Here is a 27,456-nt window from a genome sequence, read left to right as displayed (position 1 = left end):
AACAGGGCATTTCCTCTGGTGGGACTGTGCACCTCCTGGGTTAAGTGGAGGTCCTGTATCTTGGCCAGGAACCTCCTGGAACGGTCCAACCTGGCTGACTGCTTCTCCCAGCAGATGTCCAGGTAATTTAGATCACCCATGACAACTACATCCCTCGCCTTAAGTGCCTCTGCAGGCTGGCTCGAAAATTCCCGGTCCAGCTCCTCCCCTTGGTTGGGGGGTCTGTAGTAGACCCCCACTGTTAAATCCCTCTGCCCACGACCCCCTTGTATCTTTACCCAGAGCACTTCAGCTTGCCCCTCCTCTGACCCCGTTTTGCTGGTAGAAGATGTGTATTGCTCTTTGACATAGAGTGCCACACCCCCTCCCTTCCTTCCTTCTCTATCCCGCCTGTAGAGCCTATAGCCCCTAATGCTAACTGCCCAGTCGTGGGATGAATCCCACCACGTTTCTGTAAGCCCCACTATGTCTGGGTTTGAACTGGCTTTTCTGAGGGCGAGTTCCACCTGTTTTGTTCCCCATACTCCGAGCATTGGTATACAGGCATTTAAGGCCTTGCATAGCTGGGCTTGCCACCCCCTGATTAGGAAGACTATTCGGACCCCTGTTTCTTACCTGGGCACTTCTTGCACGTGTCACCTGTCTTGCTCGGGTGGCGTCTCCTCATCTTCCTGCAGCCCCCTCCCCCGGTGAGGCTAGTTTAAAGCTCGCCGTACAAGATCAGCCGCAGCAACTCCATTGTGTAAGCCAACCAGGATATGTTCTTGGAATGAAGCAATATTATTTTCTGCTGCTTCCTTCATAAGGGAGGTGGGGTGACAGGATTGATGGAAAGGATTGGGTGGAAAAGTGACTAGCTGGAAGAAGCTGGTTTTAAGCTACAGCTAGCTAGAGTAAGGACAGCCCGAAAAAGAAGACTGGGATTCTGCAGTCCTCAAGGTCATGTAGCTGCAAAGGCCAGATGAGAGGTGTGGGGCCAGATTGGGCGCACAGGCCAGTTCTGTGTGTTGGAGCCAGTACCAGCCTTGTTGGAGCCTGTACCAGCCTTGTGTACAGAGCGCATGCTGGTTCCCATCCTCTGCAGTGCTTGCAGCAGTTCCAAGCCCTGGTCCCTCACGCTGTATGCAGTGCACGGGTCTGGTCCAAGACGTGCGCTGCAGACAGTACCTGCACCAGAGCAGCCCTTTGTGCTAGATCTGCACAGGGCTGGTCTGTGGGCCTAATTTGGACTGGCCCCAGATGTAGCACATGGGGCCGGTCCACCATGGACACTGCATGCAGCATATTTCCTGGACCAGCCCGCATGCATTGTGTGCCGCATGTTCAGCACGTCCAGACCAGTGTGCTGCATGCAGAGCTCGGAGCCAGAGTGGGCACACATGCAGCACGTAGGTTGGTCTGAGACCCACGGGCAACATTGTGGGCTGGATGATAGGGCACTGTCGGCTGTATCTTTGACATCTCTGGAGGAAACAATTTGCTTGGCTTATAGCACGTATGCCCAGAATGAAGGCTGATGGAAGACATAGCCTCTCTGAATTGGAACCCTAACCCCAAAAGAGTTTTAAAAAACTATATACACATTTTAAAAACAAATGGTGAAAATACAAAGGTGTATGGCCCTCTCAGGGGCTGAGTGCATTTGATGGCTGGCAAGTGTTTTGTGCTATGTCAGCAGAGATTGAAACCCTTTGCCTCATGCCCTTCATGGAGTTATACATGTAGGACCAGCTGTCCATCTCTTCACCTTGCAGATTGCCTTCCATGGTCTAGTGTGACACAAACTGGTCCTTGTTTTGTTACAAGGTGAAGTGTTCAATTTCTTGTGACACTTGTTCAGGTCAGGAAGAAGAAGAGTTGGAGGGTGTTCCTGGAGCTGGTTCCTGTGAGCCAATTTCGTTGGCTTTTCAGTTTCACTCTTAGCCTGTCCCAGCAGGAAATTGTCCAGGGAGGTCACACTCCTTCAAAGAGAGGCTGGTCTTGAAAACAAAGGTGCTTTATATCATGTAAGAGAGTGAATAAATAATCCCCACAAAGAGAAGTCTTGTTCCAAGTACTCTGATTTAAGGACAAATTATGGCAAAACAAGGAGCTACTGGGGGAAGTAGGTTTATAGAGCTACTTTATAGTTTATACAATGGGGCATATTTAGGAGCAACCCTACAGCTCTTGAAGTATAACAGTTGTCTCTTCTTGGTTGGTTTTTACTGTTTGGTGGTTTGCAGGAGCATATCTTTGTGGTGCAGTAAGAAGGTATATACACACTGTGCCAGATGCCCAAACCATGTCTAACCCACTATAATTGGATTTTATCAAAGCAGGGTTAATGGGAATTTGGTGAGGTCAGAAGTCTGACTTTGACCCTATATATAGATATATCGATATATATGTGTGTGTGTGTATATATGTGTGTATATATAGATTGAAATTAAGAAGACCGAAGTGATGCATCAGCCTGCACCAGGAAATCCTTATGTAGAGTCTACTGTCAGAGTGAATGATTAAACCCTCCAGGCAGTGGACAAGTTCACCTATCTTGGCAGTACGCTGTCACGTGCAGTTCACATTGATGATGAAACCAATGCCAGAATTGTCAAAGTAAGCGTGGCCTTTGGCAGACTATGTGCAAATGTGTGGGAGCACAGAAGCATCAGTCAAGCAAACAAAACTGAAGGTCTACAAAGCCACTGTGTTGCCAATCCTGATGCATGCATGCAAAACCTGGACAGTGTATAGATGCCATGCTATGAAGCTGAACCAGTTTTATATGGGGTGTCTTGAGGAAACTGATAAGGATAAGATGGCAAAAGAAGGTTCCAGACACAGAAGTTCTCTCACAGGCAGGCATTCCAAGCATCCACACTCTGTTGATGAAATCACGGATGAGATGGGCAGGCCATGTCACCAGGGTGTTAGATGAACAACTACCAAAGATCTGTGACAAGTTAAAGGAGGGAAAGCTCTCAGGAAGTCCTGAAGAAATGTTTCCAGGACTCCCTCAGGTCATCCTTGAAATGTCTCAGCATTGACCCGAAATTTTGGGAAGATCTTGCTTGTGATTGTTCCATCTGGCAAAGACTCATCCACACTGGACCAACAGTCCAGTGGGTCTTATCCATACTGATAAACACTTATTCATACTGTGACCTACAGTCTACGAGTGAGGGAGAACTGCTGAGACAGAGCAGAAACGCAAACGGTGTAAATCTTGCAACAGCAGCACATCCACTGTTGATCAAGCAGCCCAAAATGGCATCTCTTGCTCAGTGTGCCACAGATGGTTCAAAGCACAAATTGGTTTCATCAGTCACTCTATTCACAGAAACCAAACCAACTAGTGATGCCATGGTTATCTTCAAAATTGAGGAACAAACAGCAACAACAGTCCAGACTGAAGAAACACCAAAAATATAAAATCTGCACCATTTTGGAGACATTGCTTAAAAATACCAAAAAATAAATAACTTGCAGGGTTTTTTTTTAATTAAATTTGTATCTTGAAGTAGGAAGCATGCCAAACAACCCACCGCTCTAAATGACTTTTCTTTTTTGCCTTATTTGGCCTCATTCATCATCCTTGTTCCCTTTTTGGAGGAGAGATTCTGTGCACTCCTGACATTTTTAACTACTGCTCAGAAATTAATCTAGACATAAATATACTTCTCTTTGAAGTCACCATTCAGAGTCCTTTTCTGCAGAGTATGGATTAAGTGCTTGTCCTTAGCTTGAAACTATTTAATTGAATTAAATAAAAAGTAACAACACCAAAAATCTATTTTCTAGAATAAAGAATCACTAATTCATTAGATAATATTTAGTCCAAAACACTGTGATGAGCATTCCTAGTTGGACAAAATGGGAACCATACCATAACAAAGTTCCATGAGAAACTTCTCTAAGCAACTTTATCATATTTGTCTTTAGAACCTTTCTTGAAGCTTTTGATATGACCTAACAAGGTAGGCCCAAAGTCAAGGCCTCCTTGTTATCCTGTGAATTTGTTTAATACTCCAGGGCCATGATTCTCAGTCAGGGAGCCATGGTGCTCTGGGGTGCCGTAAGATCCTTCCAGTGTTAAATAATTTGAAACGTTTAAATAATTTGAAACGTTTAAATAACTTTGGTCAATTACAAAGCGGTCTCTAAATTAGAATTTAAGACTCTACTTGTTTTAGGCTTTTAAAAGCAGCAGCCCACAGAAGAGCAAAAATGCTTCTGTAAGCTGTCAGAATTTCGGCTGGACAGGAGGAGTCAGTCTAAGACGTAATGTAAAAAGTGTTGGTGTAAACACTTTTGTGCTTTTACTGCATACTTACTACATTTTTTACTTGGCTTTTATCTTTTAGAAAAGTAACTCTTACAAATCGTGTAAGATCATCTAAATATAATATTGTGTATCAAGTTGGAAGCCATAGTGGATATCTCGGTGGTCTGCTAGGCACCTCTGATGCCTGTTGTACAGCAGTAATTGTGGGAAGCTTGAGTGGACCTTAAGAATCATGGAATGCTTGATTGTAAATCTCAGTGGCATTTGTCTGAAGCACTTTGCCTTGTTCAGATTTTTTCTTCAAATGGTTGTCCATATCTTTTTCTACTCTTGGTACTTGAACATCCCATGTGTGTGAAGTCATTCTTTTGGTCAGCAGGGTCAGGTGCAGTAATGCCTATGCTTTAGATCTCCTCCCCCCCCATGGGCATGAAGGAAAGAACAGGCCAATCCATATCCCATTTTCTTCTTAACTGCCTGTGACAGAAGTATACAATCCTTGCTTATTGGTGGCTCTCCAGCAGTTAGTGATTTATGTTGTATAGCAAGCTTTAAGGGTTCCCATTTTTCCCACCTGGCCATTATGTCATTGAGTGACATAGTACCTTTTGTGTTTAAGTATATCCCTGAGGGCACTGTGACCACTGAAAGTGAAACAGCTTTCAATGTAAACATGCCCACCATCTGTTCGTGTGCTATTAGAAGTTGTCTTCTGTTTGAAAGCATGGCAGAAGCTTTGGTAACTGTGCCCTCCCTGCCCCGCCCCATGAAGCAGTACGCGTGCCTGAGACAGAGTTTATGGCATGTCTAAACATCACCCTAAGGATGATTACATAACATTTTTGTGGTTTGATTCACTGTAGCTCTAGTAAGGATCCTTTGATGGTGCAGAAATATTTGATTCATAAGAGGAACGACTCCTCCAGGAAAAAGCCCTGTACTGTTAAGTGGAAGAGATTTACAACTTGGTGTGACATTGATTATATCCCTTTAATGCACGGATCTCTGCTGTATTGGATAACAGGCATACCTTAACAGACTAATCAGTTAGAGCATGCAGTCTTTCCCAACATGGTATGACTTTGTTCTTTGGAGGCCACATCAAAGAATTGGAGAATGAGTGTCCATTGTTTTCATCCCAGAAATTATATTTATTGGTTTTGAGGTGTGTGAAACTATTGACAGTTACACTAATTTAGATCCTCGGATATTAATAAAGCCCATTCTATCAGGGCAGAGGCAGCCACTACTTCTTCCTAGGAAACTATTTCTCTTTTGGTCATCTGTAAAGCAGATACTTCAGTTGCATGCCATATTTTACCAAGTGTTCTTTCATAGAAAAAAGTATCCAAGTCTGACACTGATTTGGGCAGAACTATTCTGCAGTACTTAAATGGACCCTAAGCTACTGTCTCTTTATATTAGATTAATAATGACAGATCTTTTTGGCTGTTGGGCTGGATGACTGGCGCCAGGTCTGTCCAGGGGCTGGATCTGGTCTGTGGGCCTGATCCAGCATGCAGTGCTGGCCTAGTTAGGGCCCAGTGCAGGCACATGGAAACAGCCTGCCCAAGAACTGATGCAGTTTCCCCATCACCAAATTTGCGGACCCCTGGCGAGACCCACAGACCAGATTTCCATGGGTCCATGGGCTGGGGGGTGGATCCCCCTGCACTAGATTATTATAATATAATTAGAATTTGGGTTGACAGACGTCTCAGAGTATTCTGGTTACCGTAACTTCTTACTCAACAGATCTCCTTGTTTAGTTGCAGGCTCTAATGAAAATGGTATGTTTTTTCTATTGTTATGCCTTCAGAGTTGATATGATTTTGAGCTAGATTGTTTTCTTTGTAGAAAGGTGCAGCTGTCTTGCTCTGCAGACTTACCTGCTTATGGATCATCAATAAACAACTTGATTATGCCTTTCAGAGCTTAGATTAAATCTGAAGTCACTATTTAGAGAAGAAAAATCTTTTGTTGTTGTTGTCTTCTGTATGCTATTTACTTGTATGTTACTCAGAATTGATCTAGAATCAGTAGGGATGTTTTAAGCTTGTAATGCTATTTTTAGAGTTACTTTTCAGTGTAAAACACACTTTAAAAGAACTCTGAGAAATATGGCTTCCTAATAATCGCAGAAAAAATTTCATGATTACTGCTATGTAAATCAGTTAAATCAACATAATTTGCTTTATAAAAACATTTTATAAATAATTATGAAATACTGAATTTTTAAAAGAAATATTAGTGTTCAACAATATGATTCTTCCTAAACATCACACTAGAGCACAAGTAGAAAATTAACAATAAATTATATAACTGATCTTGAAATATCTATATTTGTGATTACTTTTAATATTCTGATTTTTTTTAAATTGATCATATTGGGGATTTCAGTTTTTTGACTTGATATTTGATCATATCCATTTGATATAATAGTTATGCAGCTTATTACAAATTGTTATTTGGGAACCATGGAGGTTATACAGTAGACAAAGCTATTTTTAAAAACTGTCCTTCTATTTAATATTTCCTTTGTGTATGTATTGAGTGAAAACGTTAACTTTTTAAAGTTTATTTACTACGTGGTCATATTTGATTTGAATAGAATTTTGGACAGAAGATTGTAAAGGTAACTATGAACTTAGTCCTTTGCACTTGTTTATTTACTTTGAATACAACATAAAGTTAGCTTGTTTTGGATTTTCAAAGAAAATAATTATATATATTTTTTGTAGTCAGTGCTTTACTGATTTTTATTTTCATAGTTATTTGCTGTACGTATATCTTAGCTATTTCTGTGAAGTGAGTAGGAAGATCTGTGTGGTATCTGAAAGTTTTGAGTCACATTTTAATCATGCTGGCACATGTATTTAGTCTACAAAGCACAAGACTTCTTTTTACACAGGCAAGTGATTTGTTTTTAGATACTGTGGTAAAGTTTTTAGTAGTGCTTGGCTTTGATTTTTTTTTTTTAATGGAGATGTCAAGCAAAAGGCTGAAAATCTAGAAGATTGCTTGCTGATAGTTAAACAGAAACTAGAACTGATTACATGTATTGTGGCTTTGCCAGCAGCAACTTTTTAAAGAGAATTTTTCTTACCAGAGGAAAGTTTTTGGGGGGCATTGATTTGAAGCATCTGTTTAAAGAATAATTGTCATAACTTTTTATTTATGTATTTTGATGCATATAATTAACAAAGATTATTAATTTGCCTTAAATAACAAAATTTGTTTTTCCCTAGTCTAACCAAGTTTTACTTCATCTTCAAAGCAAATAGTTTGTTAAATTACAGTTTTGCAGTTCCTATGCAAATCTGCAATGCCACAAAAACAAGTTTGTGACTTCATTCCTGGATGAAGCAACATTTTGGTTATGAGAGATTAAAAAATGGAAAATTATTGCCAAGTTGCAGGGAAAGTTGGTACTACATTTAACAGTCCAAATTTCATTGCAAGGAAGCTACAAACTTTTCTCACAAATAGGTATCCGTGCATTCCATTGGAGTTCGATCCTCAGTGGGAATCAGTGGCGGCCAGATTTCACTTTTTCACTTTTCAGTGAGATTTCCACAGGTGCATCTGAGTGCAAAGTTATTTGTAGGATAACTGGCAGGTGTTTTTGATTGTTTGGAAGTAAGTTACAATAATATATTGAAGCTGGACTTATGCTTCTGTAGGTCAGTTTCAGAAGTAAGGGCTTGTTGCAGATAGAAATGTAGGTACCCATTAAATATTTATTTAACCTGTTGTAATTACAACAGATTAAATGATTAATTGGTATGGCAGCCCCTGGCCTGGCTGACACGGGGCTGCTTCAGCTTGGCTTATGAGGTGCCTCTGCCCAGCCTGGCACCAATGGAGTGCTTCCAGTTGCCCGAGGTGTGGTGGGGATGCAGTAGCTCCCCAGGGCCCAGCCTCACGACAGACAGGGTGGGAGGCTGGGTCCTATCCGAGCCCAGGTCTGGGCAGGGCACGCCATGGGGCTGAGCCATGGGCCCAGGGGAGTTGCCCTACACACTCTTGTTTCCACCTTGCTTTGCCAGGCCCAGTGGCAGCTGTAGCAATAGAAGGCACTGCACTTGGCATGGCGTGGTAGTGCTGGGCTCCAACCCGTAGCTCTTTGAAGTCAGACCGGGGTGGGGACACATGGATGGACAGATTGAGCCCTGGGCCTGGGCCTGCGCCTGCCCTCCCCTACCATGGAGGAGGGGTTGCACCCAGTTGCCCAGAGCAACGTGGGGAGCAGGGGGTCCAAAGAAGCCCTGCCTCATAGGCAGCACAGCCCAGGAAACCAGCAAGGGCCGGCAGCCACTGGTGCTCAGCTTCCCAGGGCCAGCTGCAGCAGCCAGCAAGGGAGGGAGGAGCTGCCTGCCTCCCTTCCTGGCACCCTCCTGCACTGCTGCAGCTGACCCCAGGAAGCCATGTGCTAGTGGCTGCAGACCCTTGCTTCCTGGGCTGTTCTGCCTGCTACAGAATGTGGCTTGTAGACTCTGGCAATGTAGACTTGCTTGTAGACTCCCTGTCACCTGCCATAAACAGTCCAGGCTCAAGGCCAGGCCCCTGCCACAGGGTCTGTACAGCCTAACTATTAGGTATTAGTCAGCCCTCCATCTTCCCCCTCCCCATTCCTCCTCCTTGCTCCTCCCTCCCTCCCTCTGCATGGCTTAGCTTTTAGGTATTAGTCACCCCTCCCCCATGCCACTCCTCCCTCCCTCTGCATCGCCTAGCTTTTAGGTCTTAGTCACCTTTCCCTGTCCCCCCCCCCCCCTTGCCACCTCCTCTCTCCTTTTGTTCCCTCCTGCCCTGCCACCTTCTGGTTCCTGCTGGGGCACAGCGGGGCTTCCCTTCTAACCCTGCTTCCCTGTCAGACTGTGCCGGCCCCAGGCTAAGTGATAACCAGTAAACTAGAATCAGTTATTGCTGAGCTGATTGGTTAAACCAGGGGCAGGCAAAATGGCGGATCTGGCAAGCAGCCAGACTTCATTTCCCAGCAGCCCCTACTCGCATATCTGTGGCCAGTTTCCATGAAGAGCCCAGGAGTGGTGGGGCCAGGATTTTGCAGTGGTGACAGCATGGGTTGGAGCCAGGTCAAAGCCGAGATCCACTGCTTGCGCGCCCTCCACGCAAAGTCCTGGCCCGAGAGCAGCTTCCTGCCCAGCCATGTGCCCTGCTAGTGCTGTTTGAGCCAGTCTCTGTGGAAAACCTGCCCACTTGCATGCCTTGCCAGTGCTGCTTGGGCTGGTCTCCATGGAAGCCCTAGCCCCACACTGTCACAGTCCCACAGCTCATGGGGTCTCCATGGAAACTGGCTATAGCAACATGGGCAAGGGCTGCTGGGAAATCAAGTCTACCACAGGCCAGATCAGGCCCATGGGCTGGACTTTGCCTGCGCCTGGGTTAAATGATTGATTAATCACATCCCTAGATATAGGTGTGGTTGGTAATTAATTTGGGCTAAACTCAATTTCTGTACACTTCACTAACTTGCATTCATACATCACCATTATTAATATGTATTAACTGGTAGGAAAGTATCTTTTATATTGTTGTTTGAAAACAGGTCATGGATCCTTAACTCACAAGTGTACTGTCATTCATTTGTGCAGTTTTGGGTCCTGTGAGTGTCATCCCAAATGCCTTAGCATCCCTCCAGGACCAACATTTATCTTTATACATATTCTCTTTATTGCTCTGTTGATGGGTTGTCACTTTATTACTTGATTGTTGGCATGCAGCTAGGTTAGGCCTTTTTACCATTAGCTAGCATAACTGTACTGTAATGCTATACAACTTCCCCATCCTACCCACCCCAAGATGTTCAGAAGTCTTGGATTTCTTTGCCCTTTGTGGGAAAGATGAAGGTTCAGGAAACTCCAGAGAAGAAAAATTGCAACAAAGATCATTGCAGTATTGCTAAAGGGATGGCCAACTGGTATCACAACCTGGATGCCCTGTAATTGCAGACCAGAAATAAGAATCTGAAATTGTCTTAAAAGGAAGCTAACCAGAAAAACTGGACCCTAAGCAGTACTCCTGTTACCTGTGTAAGTACTGAGGAGCCAGACTGACGTTTGCTACTGTATGCCACTTTTGAATCAGTTTGGGGCAGACAGCACTAAGGCAACTGAGAACAGCAGGAGCTCTGGGTCTGACTTGAAGTCTGGTAATGAAGACTTGCTTGAAAGCCAGGATTTCTTTTAAATGCAAGATTTTATGTGGATGCTAAGCCCGTAAGAAAATCAAGACAACACTGGTAAGCACACCAGCTTCCCAGGCCTGGAAAAGGGCACTTAGCCAGTAAGTATCCTTCTTTTGACTGACTTAAATTAGCTTTAATTAAAAGTAGCTGGTATTCTATTCCATGTTATACACTGGGCATGCACTAGACACCACTGTGTTGGACAGGTGTGTGTATAACTTGAGTTCCAACTTCCCTTCAATATAGATTCAAAATGGCAACTGCAACATGATGGCAGAGTGAATCCTACCATGCTCCTTCAAAACTTTTCTGCTGCTATCATCACCTACAGAGCTCCCTACCTTTCATTCTTAAATCTCTTTGCTATAGCAGCATTCTTCCTTCCCCTGTGGGCTCACAGAGTGACTGCATGAAGGGTTGGATTGAAAACCACATTGCTACAGTGAGAATTTAATTGTTCACTTTTCCTTAAAGGTCTGGCTGCAGGCCATTGTCCTTTTCTCTTCTTTTTTCCCTTGTGTTCTCAAGAAGGCAATCTCACTGCGTTTCCTTGGGGTGCTTTAGACTTGAGAAAAGAAAAATTTATGACAGAAATGTATCTGAATACAGTGCAAACCAGGAATTGTGTTCAGGCTGTGAGATAGGTATAGTAATTATCAGTGCCTCTTTTTTTTAGGCTGCAGCCTTCACGTTATGAGGTGTTTCAAAGCATTGTATATAATAGCACTGCATGACGTATTTTCTTTGCATTTTTTTTCAAGTACAAAAGCATTGCATCTCAGCGATAGAAATATAGTGGAAAACGCTTTTTTGTAGTGTGCTACTTTTTACTAGCAACATTTTACTAGCAAATAAACTGTTCAAGAAACCTGAGAATGCATAGCAATAGTAAGGCACCAATAAGATGATGACCAGAACACAACTAACCCAAAAGGTTTTGAACAGTCATTGCAAAACTTTGTTTTGCATATCTATAGAAGATGCAATATGGAATCTTAAATATAGAAGTTGGAGGGAGAGAGAGAGAGAGAGAGATATGGAAGATGCAGATACAGAAGTTTCCTATTATGGCTCTAACAGTGCAGGGTGGAGCTACCATGTCATTTGTTCCATTCAGAACATTGGGCAAAGGACATTGTGGTGAATAAACATTGATGCATATATCGCTGGGCTCTACTTATCTTTCCTAATAAGAGCTTTTTTCTGCTTCTTGGTCATGTGAAACAGCATTTTGTCCTGCAGCAATAAGCAATGCCTACATAGGTGCAAATGTAGTTTAGTTATTAACATGGCCAACTTGAGCCCCTGCATCACCCTCTCATGCCCCAAAAACCCTGCCTGCCAGTGTACCACTGTGAAATGCAGACCAGCTGCACTTTGTTAGACCCTCCACATCAACGATTCACAATGGTGCTCCCTAGTTCTACTAGGAATAGATGGAGGGTTCATTGAATCAGGGTTGTAAGGCACATGGGAAATAAGGTAGAAATCAGTTTCCCAACTTCCAAACCTTGGAAGTTTGGGGAGGATGGAATCTCAAAGTTGGGTTGTTGGGGAGAGACATTCTTTTTTAATGGAAATTGAACTAAGAGCAAAAACTCTTTTTTTTTTTTTCCCCCCCCCCCTTTTTTTGGGGGGGGGGGGGTGATATCTTGGACCAAATTATAATTTTTGAGAGAGAGGTTAGACATGCTTTTGGGGATACATTTTCTTCAGGCCACAACAACATTCTAACCTGGCTGCAATAATTACTTGTTACTTTTCTTACCTTTCACAGAATCTGCACCTGGGTAATCAGGCCATTAATGCCTAACATCTAGCAAAACCTGAGGGGGAATGGAAGAGGAAGAAGCATTTGAATTCCTAGCAAGTGCAAGGGAGTGAAGCCTGGCAAGTCAGGAAGTACAGAATAACTTTCAGGGCTGAGAGGGAGAAGGACAGAGGCACACCAGGACCTGGAACTGAAGTCTGCCGGTTGCTGTCTACAGTGAGTTTTGCAGTGGACAGGGAGGCAATGGAAAAGAACAAGGAGATAGAGACAGCTTTTGGAGATCATAAAAGTTTCTCTGGAAAACATATTCCATCAGAGCTCCTCTATTGGACCAGTACAACAGCCTCAAGCAAGTTGAACCAGATCATGGCTACAGATTCTCAAGAAACCCACAAATGTGACTGCGGAAGTGGTTTCTGTGAGCCTATGTTTTGAGTGTTCCAAACCTAGAGGGTTTCTGCCATTGTTTTTCAGCCTTCGTGAGTCCTGGAGAATGACAAGGCCCTAAGCAGCCCATGACTATACCTTAAGGCTGAAAGCTGTGTGTACTTTCTTTGGGATGGTTTGAACTGATAATTTTAAACAAGTACACTATTTTTCCCTTTTTTTTAGTTGTAGTTTTACTGTATGTACTTTTGCAGTTTCTCACAGCAATAATTATATGCTTTTGCACTTGAACTTTGTAGAAATTGAGTAGTTTCATTCAACTGTAATTTTGAAAATAAAAATTGCATAAGTTCTATAAAAGTACATGTTGAGCCATGAAAATTAAATTTAAAATAGAACAATGAACCTCTAGACCTCACTCGCCGTGACACCTTGGAATATAATCATACGTCATATAGTGAAAGTAACTCAACATATTTTTCATGAAATATGAATGAAAAATTACACAAAGCAAAAGAAAAACAACTATATCTGGAAACTGAGTTTCAAATAAAAAAATCTGTGCCTTTAGTCCAAGAATCCAGGTAATCTATCACTTTGAAGAGCATGGCTTGCTGGCTACTGATAAAATCTGAGCCTATGCCTCCCAATCCTTGGTGGGCTTCGCATTCATAGGTGTGCAACACAGTATACAGGTGTAATACAGGGCTGGTATTGCTAAGTAGCCTCTAGCCTTATCATGAAATAATGACCTCTTCCTGTCAGTCTTTCAAGTGCTGTCATCTGCAGTTGCTCAGGCGATAATTCTTTTTTTGCGATCCTATTGTCCAGTAAAGGCTTCATCAGCCAGGTCAGGAGGGGATGAACTGGGTTTTCAGAAAAATTGAGCATTTCTAAGCCATCTATGTCTATAATGGTGCCTATAGAAGTAAATTAATTTTTTAATTAAATCGAAGGTTTGAATTCCTGAAGATGAGCATCATGAGCTTTTCCAAATTTCTGTGGCTTAATGTTGGTGAACCTGCTGTGGTGATCAACTAAATTTGGAATACAAATAGTACTTTTTTTAATGAAAGCCATGGCTGGGGCCATGGAGAAATGGCAAAAGGGGAATGTATCAGTTTTCCTCAATGACGTTTGGGAATCCTCTAAACTCAAAGCCATAAAAGGTCACCTCAGGCTGGCATGTCTTTTATAACACAGATTGACAATACATCTCTGGGGTCTGACAGCTTATACCAAATTGATTAGTTACTAATTATCTGGTTAACACTCACAGTTGAGGACTTTTCAAATAGTGATGATCATGCATTTTGAATACTCAGGGAGTTATGGTGTCGATGTGCCACCACTGCAGATCTGGGTTAAATTTTGCACAGATCTACACACAACAGCCTATGGCATCCTGAAATTCTGCAGCCAATTCTGATCATTCCAGCTCTGCAGAACAGTTCTTTCCTATCAGTATATGTTCGATAAACCCAGACATGAGTCTGTACCAAGTGAAGCTGATATAAGGAAGGTTCTTTCAGACATAGCTGACGTATTTCTTAATCCTATTTCTTTTTTTCCCCCCCCCGTGTCCTCCCCGTGAAAGCACTGGTACCTACACCTGGTCGTGTTAAAACCACTGCAGAAGATGGTTAGTGCGATATCCTGGCTGATGCTGTGTATTTGTGATGAACAGCATAAGGAGCTTAGGGTACTCTTATTGGTACCAGCTGGTAGCAGTTTGAACATCGTTTTGGCTAGCCAAAGAGGAGATGGATCACGGTAATGTGGGAGACGAATCATGTTGGGGCAGGTTGTTGTTTTTTTCTGGGTGGCTTCTGTTACTTTGTCATGATGCATATATATAGGCTTAATATGGGGGAAACAGTGACTGTTGCTGTAGAATTAGCCAGCTGGCTGAGGATGGGCACACTTACTATGTATCATATAGCATGCAAAAGTTAGTACTCTTTCCTTCATCTCTAACCTCCATGTAGACAGGAGCTGAGCAAAGAAAAACTTTCCTGGTGTGTGGTTTACAGCCTCTTGCTCAGAATCTGCAGCCTTGGGATATTTGTTGAAAGTGGGTGTGATACACAGGATAGACTGAGCAGATATGGGGTTTCATCTGTAGTCTGTGGAAGAAACTGAAGCTACATCATGACTCGTACGATATATATTTACAAAATATATTTTTCAGATACTGTAAGAATATTAAACTTTGGCAGAATTGTACCAGCTCCAAACAGATGACACTTACTGCCCCATTAAAGCAGAAACCCAGAGAAAAAAATTGAGAGCAAAAGAACAAATAGTGGGAAGACTAGGCAAAAGAGATGCAAAAGTTTACTCTCAGCCATGATATGCGTAGTTTCTTCAGTACAATCAAAGCTATTTATGGGCCAAGCACATGAGGAGCTGTCCCTCCTGAGGCCCAAAGGTGGAACAGTATTATTTAAAGACCGCTCCACCATTGATGAAAAGTGGAAGGAACACTTACAAGAGCTTCTAGACCAAGATTATAATGTTAAAGATAATACCATCAAAGCCATTCCACAACACCCCATTAATGACTACCTTGCAGACCCACCAACCTATCAAGAGGCCTTGAAAGTCACTGGGCAGATGAAGAACAACTAAGCAGGCATGTTTTGATGGAATACTAGCTGAAATTTATAAACACAGTAGAAAAAAGCTCTCACCAACTAAGTGCCATTATTCTGAAAATCTGGAAACATCAACAGATTCCTGATGACTTGAGAGATGCCAGAATTGTAACAGTATTCCAGAAAGGAGATAGATGAGATTGAAACTATTACTGTGGCATTGCACTCCTGTCCATAGCTAGGAAGATCCTTACCTCTGTTCACCTCAATGGGGTCGCCCCCCTTGCTGAGGAGATTCTACCTGAGCTCCAGTGTGGTTTCAGACCATCCAGAGGTACAATAGACATGATACTGATCGCTAGACTGCTGCAGAAGTGCAAGCAACACTGAGATCTTTACATGGACTTCGTTGACCTCACTAAGGCCTTTCATTCAATCAATAAAGGCTCTGTGGATGATCCTGTTGAGATTTGGATGCCCGCCAAAATGTGTTGCCATCATCAGATTTGTTTATGACGACATGACAGCAACAATTCTAAGCACTGGATCAAAAACAGACCCTTTCACTGTTAGAACTGGAGTCCGGTAAGGATTCATGATTACATCAACACTTTTTTCCATCTATATTGCAGCTATTCATTGCTGGTAGACTTCTATCCAGGGTCAGCATCTAGTATCGCATAGATGGGAATCTCATTAATATCAACTGGTTACATCCTAAATCCAAGATAACTAACATCTCCATTACCGATCTTCAGTATATTAATGATTGTGTTGTGTGTACTCAACTGAAGAGCTCCAGGTCACTCTCGACTGCTTCTGTGAAGTGTATGAAGTGCTTCAACTTAGGGTTGGCAAGCCAGTCAGCTGACTGTGTATTGTTTTCACTGGTCAAAGATTATAGCAATTTTATACAAAAACCTATTTTTTTAAATAGTTTTCTTGAAAATATGATATTTTATTGTTTTTTGATACAATGGAAAATTTATGCTTTTTCTGTGTATTATTTGGACCTGTTGATAATTTTTTACAATTTTTGACTGATATTTGACCAGTCAATTGACCAAACTTCACTTGACCGTTCAAATACCAAATCCTACTGCAACTCACTGTCAACTTGACAAAAACCAAGATACTTTACCAGCCTACCCTAATCAACCAGCTGCTCCCCCACATATTACAGTTAGAGTCCTTGGAGAATATGGGGTGTTTCCCCTACCTGTGTAGTCTCCTTTCCTAAAAGGTAAACATAGAAGATGATATTAAACACTGAATAAAATATGCAAGTGCCTTTGGATGTCTCCAAAATTGTGTCTTCGATGATTATGATATCAAGACCCAAACCAAATGTCTTATCTACCAGGCTGTTGTCCAGTGTGAAAGCTGGACAACTTATCAGAAACACTTGAAGGGCTTGGAATGTTACTATCAATGATGTCTTCAGAAAATCCCCTGCATCAGAAGGACAGAATAATGAATGCCAGCATTTGACTCGAGCAAACACCACCAGTGTTGACACCATGTTTATATGGCAGTAGCTCTGTTGGATAGGACATATCATAAGGATGTCAACCGGCTCCTGAAATAGGTCCTAGCTCACCCATGCTCACTGCTTTAGGGGTGGGAGAGATTCAAAGGCACCTTGAAAGCCAATCCGAAGATATGCAATATTAAAATCCATATCTGGGAGGCTTAAGCATGGAATAGCCCCCCAGTGGCACTATGATGTATTGCAAGGCATTGACCATTTTGAGCATACTATGGGACCATTCATCTCACTATGGAAAGTGAATAAGTGAGAGAGATGAAGGGAAAGAGCTGTCACCCAACAGCACCAGGATCCACTCCTTCCTTCTGGAACTCTATGCCATATTTGCGTTTGAACATGTGGATCTTGGATCGGCTTCTTCAGTCATCACTAGCTCACTGATGACTGACTTCCCCATCTGGGGGAAGACGGTCATCCTTGTTTTGAGGGACGGCCGACAATAGCCTCTTGCTCAGAGTCCGCCACCTTTGGACATCTGTTGAAAGTGGATGTGGAGATGGGATAGTTTGAGCAGATCTGGAGTTTCAAATAGTCCAAGGAAGAATGCAATGAAGGATTGTTCTGTGAGACTTGTCTGAAAAGCTGATGCTACATTATGACTCAATTCACAGAATATATTTTTCACATACTTTAGGAATATTACATTTTAGAATCACCTGTGGGACTTTGATTTCAGCTGATGGGAGAGCAAAGGTCCTTGTAGTTGCAGTGATCTTCCTGGCTGCCTTCAGTAACATAACATTTCCTACTCTCTGACTTGAATTAATTCCCAAGAAGCCTGTGTGAGTAGTTCCTTTACTAAATGGATCAAAAAACTTCAAGAATTCTGTGATCAGTAAAAAATTCTTTTAACAGGGACAAAAATATAAAGTTGTTGATAGTTCCAGTCTCTTCTGAACCAAAAGATGTTTCAGGCTAAAGATCATCTGGAGTAAAAGGAACATTGTTTGCTTAAAACTCTCAGTTCTTTCAGAAAAAAAGTTTTTAGCTACTATTGTGACAGTGTCTCAGATTGCTAATATAGGAAGAGGTTAGAGGAAAAACACTTTTTTCCAGCTTGTCTACTGTGAGAATTTGATGCCATGTACGTTCTGTATAGCTTTATCACAGTTGCGAGGGAAAGACACTTCCTAAAAATAGAAAAATGTAGTACTGAAGAAATTTGACAGTGGCACTTAGAAGCAGTACTTTGTACTAGAGTACAAGGAGTACATTGTACAGGAAATTCCTTTAACTATTTTTTTTAAAGATCAAATTTAAAGCTGACTGTGTTCCTTTTTAATAAATTTACAGCCCTTCAGTCTGTTATTACTCAAATTTGGTTAAAAAAAACCAAACTGAATTTCCATAAAGATTTCCCCAGTGGTAAATGTTTCATGTGAAGCAGAAACATGCAGTTTATTCAGTTCATTTTGAAAGTGCTTATATTTGTGCTTGGGCCATTCTATTATGAATAAGAGTAAATCAAAATACATCAATTGCCTCAGACTCACAGTGACACTATGTTCCATAATATGTGCACTATTTCATAAGTTTACTAGTTGTTCTCATCTTAAAGTTGACTTTGTTTTTCAACTGTATGTAAACTGAGTAGGAAGTTTCATAGTTTGTGTGGTATGTGAAAGTTTTGATTCAGATACTTAAGCAATCATATGCTTAATTTGACCTGTAAAGCACAGGACTTCTTTTTTTTCTTATGCAGTTAGTGATTTGGTTTTAGGCACATTTGTAGAAATTAAAGCCAAACATGAAGAAATTAGTGTCCAAAATAACAGTAGATTTTTTTAATAAAAAAAAATAAATTCACACCCTTTGTTTGAGCCTTCAAAGTTATAGTTTGCCTTTCACATATTGGAAAATACTCTTTTCAGCTACAAGATTTAATAAATAAATATATTTTAAAATATTTGCATTTGTCTATGATTTAACATTTGCCAAGGATTTTATATGTATTCACATACAACCTTTGTTTGCATGTCAAGTTCCTAGAAAATTTTAAGTATGCAGGGGTGAGTATATTGCAGCCTTTTCTTAAAATGCAGATTTGACCGTGGTCAATTGCTACCTATAAATTTTGACCATGGTCAGTTGCATGCTTGGTCAACTGACTGTTATACTTATTTTCAGTAGGGGCTTAATTTTTAAGATTGTTTGGAAGCTTGGCTGGTGTCAGGTAGTTCAACTTAACATTGCTAGCTCTATATCATTTTTTCCCATGGTCATAGTATATTGGATGTGACATCTGGCATCAGTGTTCCATTGTCTGTGAACTGTATGTTCATGTAATGAAAAGACGGGCCCAGTCTCAAGACTACAGTGCAGGTGTATGGTAAGTGGATAGAAAGGAGCAGTGGAGTTTAAAAGGACAGTGATGTCATTAATATAATAATGGCTGATCATGTAATTTCAGCCAGTATTTGAGTAAGATGCAGATCCTGACGTAGGTGTGCTTTTAGAATAGGTTTACAGGAGAGTAATTCAGTATCTATAGGCATATTTACACAAAGATTTCTGTTTCTTTCATCTTTCCACCAATGCGTAAAGGACATCATGGAATTAAACATGAAGCTCCTTAAGGGAAATTGAACTGATGGGTGATAAAGGCACATCTTCAGTAAAATGGAAGTGAGAGGTAGAGATTAGGAGTTCATTTTAACTTTGTTGATAAAATGGTGGCTGTCCCCAAGGATATGTTGCAGGTTGAAATTTTAATTTTTACAGAAATAGAGGTTAGGGTGAAGATATTAATCTGTGAGTTGTCAGCATAATGATGACAGCTAAAACCATGTTTTTAGATGCAAGAACTCTGTGATAGTATGTAGAAGGCTAAGAGGAGGAGGATAAACGCATTTAATCTTAATGTGTTTAAGCGTCCTTCTGGATCAGAATGTTGATACATTTTCTAAAATGACATCGCTGATAGTAGAATTGCAGGTACTTTTATTTATTTTTTGGAATGTAAACATTTTCAGTTTGTACAATTAGTTATGTATCTTGTATTTAAGCTTTATGTACATGTGACTAGAGATTATTTTTACTGGTACATTTTTAGAAGCTACAGAAAAATATCATTTAATCCCATTATGAGTGACGTGTGTGTTATCTGGAGAATACATGCGGATGTGGTAGGGGTCTCTTTGTATTCTATTTATGTAATATTCTATCCGTGAAGAGGGATGGACCCTGTGCAAAAGCTTTGTTTGGTATCTAGCTAGTTTGATTAAGTCTATAGCTCTTTTTTCCCTAAAAAAAAATATATCCAGTTTTCAAAGAACAAAATGACAGTTTTAGAGAATGAAAATTAAATGTCATTGATCCTGGTCAGTAAGGTATGTATTTCACATGCATTGCCTTATTAACAAACTGCTAGTATTATTTTAGTAAGTGATTGGAGGGGGACTAAAATATTTCCATTCGTGTCCTTAATCTTTTGGATCTTCACTTTGGAAAAATCTGAGAACCAAAGAATACCATGTGTGTAACTTCTTATAAAACACATTTCAGTAAAATTGGGTTAATCATACTGTAATGCGTATTGTAGAGATTTTATTTAGGTACATGAATTCGGCTGCTTTAGAGACTCACTTTCTGTGGGATTTATGTTTCTTTTTAGTTGTATGCTTGCTTAGCAATGCAACAACATGAAAAAATAGTGTCTCAGCTAAGTCACAAAGCCGGGACAAGTGAACATGTATAATTGACAGTTAAAGTAACGTCTTGAATTGGGGGGGCAGTTGCTCATTAGAACTTGTCATTAAGTCCCACAGTTGACACCCCCAGTCTTCATGGGAGGAAAATTCTTCAAAATGAAAATCTGGTGGATAGCTTACATTTGATTTCACTGTATTCAATCAGTACTGTATTTTCCTTGAAGTTGATCAGTTATTTTCAATTTTCAGTTTTTAACTCGCATTAGTTCAAAGTACATTTATGTTTTATTGTCACTGTGTAAGAATATTCTACCTTGAAAATGTTTTTACAGCTTTGCCTATGGTTTACTAATATACATGTGAAATGTTACTTTCAGGTGCTGACCTTAAGGAACGAGCTAAAATGCATTCAAGCGAAGTTAGTTCTTTTGTCTCAAAAGCCAGAGCAGCTATTAATGAAATGGGTAAGTAAAATAAGCAACCCTGTTGAACAGTGCACTCTTTAACCTTAACCTCTAAAGGGCAGATCAAAGAACTGACATAAACATATATGATTAATTCTTGCTATGTGATGAGAGATCCAAAACTGGTTCTATCTGTAAGATAATGAGTCATTGGCATATTACACTTTTAAAACGTGAACAGTAGCATTTGGCTTTTCCTTAGCATATTTTAAGATAGATGTATTTCAGTCTCCAAAACAGTGTGAGTTTTGAAATCATGTTGGTGGGAGGTAGGGGAGGTGGGGGAGAAGAGTTGCTGTCCTGTACCCTCTGTGTGCTATGGGTTTGTTTTTACTGATCCTTTTTTTGTTGGCTATAAATTGATAACAGTATTTGATATGCCTTATTAAGGTTTAAACATCTGCTGTTGATAGAAAATGTGTTTTTTATGGCATCATAAAATTTCATTAAATTTTATATCTACTTTATTGTGGAGTGAGGTAGGTCACTCTATTAGTCTGAATTTATGCAGGACAGTGTAGCACCTACCTTGTTCAGGCATGAACTTTTGTTAGCTACCTCCTATTTGGTTAGATGCTTTGAATGGACTTGCAGTCTCAGCAGTGCTCTTTCCTTTACTTCCCCTTTCCATATTCTTTGAATTTAAATTACCTTATTCCTTTCTATTTTATTGTAGTGGGACTTGCTACTGTTAATACAGTTTCAATTGGCATTCTATTTTATATATTTTTCTTTTAGATCTGAATAATTTTGCCTATGAATTTGAAATATAACATTTCCATTAAAATATCTAATTTTTTAAATGAATGCTTGGGATGCTGCTGATAGGATTCTGTGTAGGTACACTATCAATAAGATTCTGTTAAAAGAAAGGGAAATTATCTCTGAAATAATCCTTTTTGTAAGTTTAAAATGCAAAAATGACTGATTTGTAGGGGTGTAATTTTTACAGTAATTGATGACCCAGAAACATTCTTTAAAATGTTACTCTTTTTTAAAAAAATGTAGTTCTGCAGTGTTCGTGCTGGATTAAGTAGTTTGTATAGGTGTTCTTTTGCAGCAATATCAGAAAGCTTTTGAAGGCAGTGTAATTAATCACAGTTCATACTGATGAGATTTAGAGAGAATTTTATTCCTGATGAACCAAATTATGCCATGCCATGGAATGTATAATCAGAGTAGATTTTGCCCCATAGAATGTTAGAGTTTATCTTGGAGACATAGGGCTAAAACTTTTTAAAGTTTTTAAAATGAATGAATTTTTAATGTTAATTACTTCTAGTGGAGTAAATAACTTTTTAAAGGAATAGTTGTACATACATTTCTCTGTTAACCTTGGGTCAGCTTTGTAACTTGGATTGAGAGAATAATAAAGATGGAAGCAAAATATGATGTTAAGTAAATTTCACACTATTTAAAAATACAGGTTTTCCTTGCCAACCATGGTTTTGAGTATCCATGCTTCAGAAAAGGGGGGGAGGTACTGTCGGAAAATAACCCCCACACCTCCCCTGCCCTTGCTTGTGCCCCTCACTCCTCACAGCCCCTGCTCCCCCAGCCCTGCCGGTTTTGCTAACCATGGGAACTTTGAGGAACCTAACCCCCGTGATTGGCGAGGGAAACCTGTAGTCTTAATATGGAAGTTCATGGTGTTCAGTTTCTGATTTCCTCTTACCTCCCTGTGAAGTAAGCCAAATCTCTAAGGCTTTTAAAATATGCAATAAAGCAACAATTTTTTTCTGCCATTAATTTTCTGCAGAAGATAGTTCATTAAGTGCTAGTGCTCATCTTCTCCTTGCAATATAAGAAGGAGGATTCCAGTAAGATTTTTAAAAGACTTTCTTTAGTTCTGTCACTTTATTCAGCCTTCTGGAACTGGAGGCATTTAAAATGCTTTTATTGTGACTCCACTAAAGTGTATATAGTCAATTTAAAGTTTTCTTAGCTATTTCATCTTAAAATGATTCCAGTCACTGAGCAGTGAATTTCGTTGCCATGTGGTATTTTGGCATATGTCAGTTTTACCTGCAAAATAATGGCAAATGATTGGTCAGAATTGGAAAATACCAGAACATCTTCTACATAGAAAACTGTTCATTAGTTTTCATGCTGTTTATATCTGGCATGATGTTTTCTTGTTTAATCATTTCATAAATGTTATTAATTAAAAACTTTGATATTGTTGTTTTTGAGCACAGAATGTTCACTGTACATGACATGTCAGGATTAAATAACTCTTATGCTAAAATACTTCTACAGCTGTTTGACCTCCCATTTTTGAAGTACATTTTTACATGTGTATATATATTCATCAGTTTCATGATGAAGAAAAGGAACAAGGTGCAATGTAATGCATGTGGTGCAGTATATATATTGTCTTTACCAATAGAAGTGTGCATTAATCTTTTAACAAGTCAGAGTTTTTCAGTTCTTCTTTTCTTCTTCTGAAGAAGTAGTCTAGCATTACAAGAACTAATTTTAGTAGAACAAGTGGGACACTACATTTGCATTGGATTCCTGGCAATGAATCAGTATATTGAAAACAAGAAGATCAAGAATTTTTTTCCTGCCCAGCAACAGCCAGAATGTCAAGACATTTAGGGGTGGAAAAGTCCTCCTGCAGCTATTTGTTTGCCATTGTCCAAATGCTGTAGAAACAAGCAGTACACTTTCTGTTTTGTCCTTTTGTGTCTAATGTTCTTGTTGAAAATCTTTCAAATATACACTATTTTCTCCTTCAGAAATAGGTCATGTTATGATAACTGTATTTATACGTGCCTTTACTAGGAAGGAGGGAGAGAGAGAGAGAGCGAGCTCTGTTTAAAGGTAGGACAGTGGTTCTCAACCTTTTAGGACTCAAGGCACTCCTTCATACTTTCAAGACACCCCTGGCTAGATTTAAGACACCCCCTTGGAAAATCTTAGCTCTTAGTTTTCACTTCATTTTTGATTGCATGAAAATAATAGAGCAATTCTTCTGTGGCACAGAACTCAGAAAGACCACAACAGGTCAGCATTTTTTAACAATATGGTTCCTATTTGAAATCTCTGGGTTTAGTTTATGAATCGTGTTTGCATACCTAACAGTGCTAATATTATGGCACCCTACAGCACCCTTGAAAGGATCTTAAGGCATGTCCATGGTGCCGCAGCACCTTGGTTGAGAATCACTGCTATAAGAGAAGTAGTTAGTTAACTGTGTAGGTAGTATTTGTGAAAAGTAAATGTGTTAGAATTTGAATAACTGTTGAAAAGCAGCCATTTATAATGATTACATCACCTTTTTGTAGTTTTTATTATATTTTAAAATTATTATATGAACTGTTAAGCATTTTCTTCAAAAAATGATGCTGCATTTTTTTGGTATGCAACTACAGAAAAGAATTTTCTAGAAATTAAAAGCACACAGCATTTGTTTGCTACAGTTTTTATGTGGGATTAATTTATAACTTCACACTAAATTTGGGTGAAGTATTAAGACTGCACTAAATATCACTTGGTATAAAAATAAGCACTTGAAAACAGAGCTGAAGAAATTGTACTGAGTTATTAGTTGTAGCTCAGAGAGTTTAGAGATGAGAAGCAAAATCAAAGCAAGCTACTATTTTTAGAAGCAGCTGCTTTTGCTAAAATTATGGTTGAGTTGCGTGGGTTTCTTCTTAATAAAGCAGGAACATAAGACTAATTGTCCATTACTATATTCTACCTTGAGTTTCTTCATTACTGACGGTTTTAGACTGAAATTGGAGAGGAAAATATTAAAAATCTATTCTGTTCTATGTAGTTTCAGACTTAAATTAAATCAAAGCCTCATTGACATGCACACAACTCACTTGCTAGACTGTTTGGAAATAAATCATACCACCTTAGGTCAGATTCCCAGTATATTTAAAATGCTGTACTTCAGAGTCATTTGATAGTTCAACGCCTGTTTTCATAAGCTAAATGTCTGGCACTTTGTGCTTGCATGTAGTATTTTATCCAGTTGCAAAACAAATTCTAGCCATCTGCAGGGTGGAAGAGTAACCGTTCTTTACCAATAAAACAGATGTTTAAAAAAACTGAACTGACAGCAAGAATTCAAGGTAGGCAGTATGGGACTTCATTTCAGAAGTTTTTTTTTCTTTTAATCTGCAATATACACTCCAAAAAAGGGAGAGTGTTCCAAATTAAAGACATCAGCTCTCACCCACTAACAGTTTGTGGGTTACAAGTTGCCCCTGACTTCTGCTCTACTGGCCATCAACAGCCATTGCTTCATAGCCTATGAAACTGAATGGTACAACCGCCAAAACAGAAGGTCCAGCCTGGGCAAGGTGAGATTCCGTGTCTTGATTCAGTATTTCAGGTATAGGGTTCTTGACTCTAGAGCCTTGACTGAAGATTAGAAGATTTACTTTCACGGTGATAATTTTCAGGGACAATATTGCTACCTGCCCTCCCCAAAGTATACTGTGTTTTCTCTCACACTGCACATCCCAGATATGACACACGCCTTTGTTTTGGGAAGGCAGAATGAAGAAGAAAAGATTTTTGAATGCTGACCGCAGGGGATTCTGACTGCAGTGGCTGTGGCCGCAGGAAGGTTAACACTAGCTCTGACCCTTCTGAACTTTGCCCTCTTCCTTCCTGAGGCTGAGAAAGGGAGAAGCATGGCAGCCATTTTGCTGCAGTATCTCCATGCTTCTATTCTCCCATGCTGTAATTCTAATGAAAAATAAAAAAGCTTCCCCACTTAAAATGCACCACACTTTTGGTGGGCTGATTTTTAGGGGAAGGTTGTGTGTAGTATGAGAGTAAATACAGTATGTCTTTCCCTCTCTGATACAGGTAACATCTGTTTAGCTGAACTCTTTTCTTTTTTGAGTGGACTTAGTTATAGAATTGGCCAGTAGAGAATTGAGAGTTTGAATCCTGGCTTTGACATTCACTTTTTTGTGGGAGGGTTGCTTAACTCTCCTGCTGTAAAATGCTACTTGTTTATTGCTTTTGCATCTCTTTGAAGATGTTTCTGTGTGTGTGTAGTGTGCTTGATTCTGTGGAAAGAGAGAATGTTTTCCATTCCAAAGATCATACTATTGAACTCAGACAATGCAGTGAGCTGAGACTCAGAAAGTATTCTGAATAGAGCCCATCTTGAAACAATGAAGATAATACTTGAGGAATTACTTTTGAAGAGTTTTGCAGAACATTGCCTTGTGGTAAGGAATTTCAAGCATAAGAAACGGCAAAACAGAAGTGGGACAAGAAGTCATTAAGAGGTTGTGAAAAATTAGTTTGATAGCATAGGCTAGTGGGAGCCAACCTTTTTGGCAGGTGTGCCACAAGTAAGCCCTGCACCCTCCCCGAGTGCCACTTTGATCCCATTCTTCCGCTCAGCATGCTGCTCTGCTTTTTGCCCTATCTGCCACATGCTACACACAGAGGTGTCCCATGCCACTTGAAGGGTAGCCACAGGTTGGCTACCCCTCACAAAGACACTAGAATGGAACCAAACAATCTAAATTGGTGTACGCTGCTGCAGTGCCTGCAGAGAGTGAAGAAGAGTGGGAGGAAAAAGGAAGTTACAGAAGGATGTCAAGAAGGGAATTACATGGTCAAAGCGTTAGCAGAATAGTTGGGAGCCAGTTCAGTTTTGGTTCTTGGCACTCAATGTTATGTATACTTGCTCATTGTTTGCTGAGTGTAAACTTAACAATTTTGTACCCCTTTGTTTTTGCTATACCACATCTGCTGACACTGCTTTTACAATACATGTGCTATAACTGTGGAGACAGTGACCTGCCCACAGGAAGTACCTTTACTTTGTGTAGAAAGGATGTCTCTAGCTGATTGGGCCTGTTAATATATTTTGAGAATTACTATGACTTTTAGGCAACTTGGAGTTGTAGGCTTTAAGAGCAAAAATGTGTGAACAGTGTGTTAGGTCATCAAGGACATAAAATACCTCTTAGAGAAGGATATTAACTTAGTCCCAAACAGCCAACTGGTGCAGCAAAAGTGAACTAAAGTAAATACTTTATACTAACTGAATTCAGTTGTTGCTGGTATACAATAAATCTGTGTCTTATGTACACAGTGGAAATGTTCTTACTAGCTAGTAAGTTTACAGTTAAATATAACAGTGCTCCTTTTTTATTTAATACCAAGTTTTTAATATAATATATATTATATTGCCCATTAGAATATAGTAATACTATCTAAGGTTTGTTATTTTAAATTAGACCATTCTAGTGAGACGGTCAAGAATATAAAGAAAATGTTTCCGATAGGATAATATCCAGTTTATAGCTCTGTGAAAATATTATCTATGTTTATTTCTATAAGGGGTGGGTGGGTGTGTGTGATAGATGTATCGAACAGGGCTGTGCAAAGCTTTGGTAGCTGATTCAATTCGGAGGAGATTTGTCCCAAAGCATCCAAAACAATTCGGAAAAGATTCAGCTGATTTGGAGATTCGGCCATAGACTAAACAGGCAGCTGACAGCTGGTAAATCTGTTGGAGTGGGGGAGGGAGGGATTGGGGCTGGGGCAGGGGGCAGGCATGTGACTCGGGGAAGGGAGCG

At 40.1% G+C, this 27,456-nt stretch overlaps 1 protein-coding gene and 1 long non-coding RNA gene across 3 annotated transcripts in view; both read left to right on the top strand.

Annotated features, from left to right (window-relative positions):
• AUH (AU RNA binding methylglutaconyl-CoA hydratase) overlaps nt 1-27,456 on the top strand; it is a 176,955-nt gene that overhangs the window by 37,125 nt on the left and 112,374 nt on the right. For both annotated transcript variants that reach the window (XR_003095836.1, XM_014523494.2), the window contains exon 4: nt 20,804-20,890. Coding sequence is in view for 1 of the 2 variants with exons in the window: in XM_014523494.2 (XP_014378980.1) it covers nt 20,804-20,890 (87 nt within the window). In the remaining variant the exon portion in view is untranslated. The remainder of the gene's footprint in view (nt 1-20,803; nt 20,891-27,456) is intronic.
• On the top strand, nt 5,821-13,020 carry LOC112551536. The gene is made up of 3 exons (XR_003095837.1): nt 5,821-10,570; nt 10,719-10,914; nt 12,250-13,020. It is a non-coding gene; the product is annotated as an uncharacterized LOC112551536 (long non-coding RNA).

This window comes from Alligator sinensis, unplaced genomic scaffold (assembly GCF_000455745.1).
Source record: "Alligator sinensis unplaced genomic scaffold, ASM45574v1 scaffold590_1, whole genome shotgun sequence".
Taxonomy (NCBI): Eukaryota; Metazoa; Chordata; order Crocodylia; family Alligatoridae; genus Alligator; species Alligator sinensis.
This window is presented reverse-complemented; position numbering and strand designations above follow the sequence as displayed.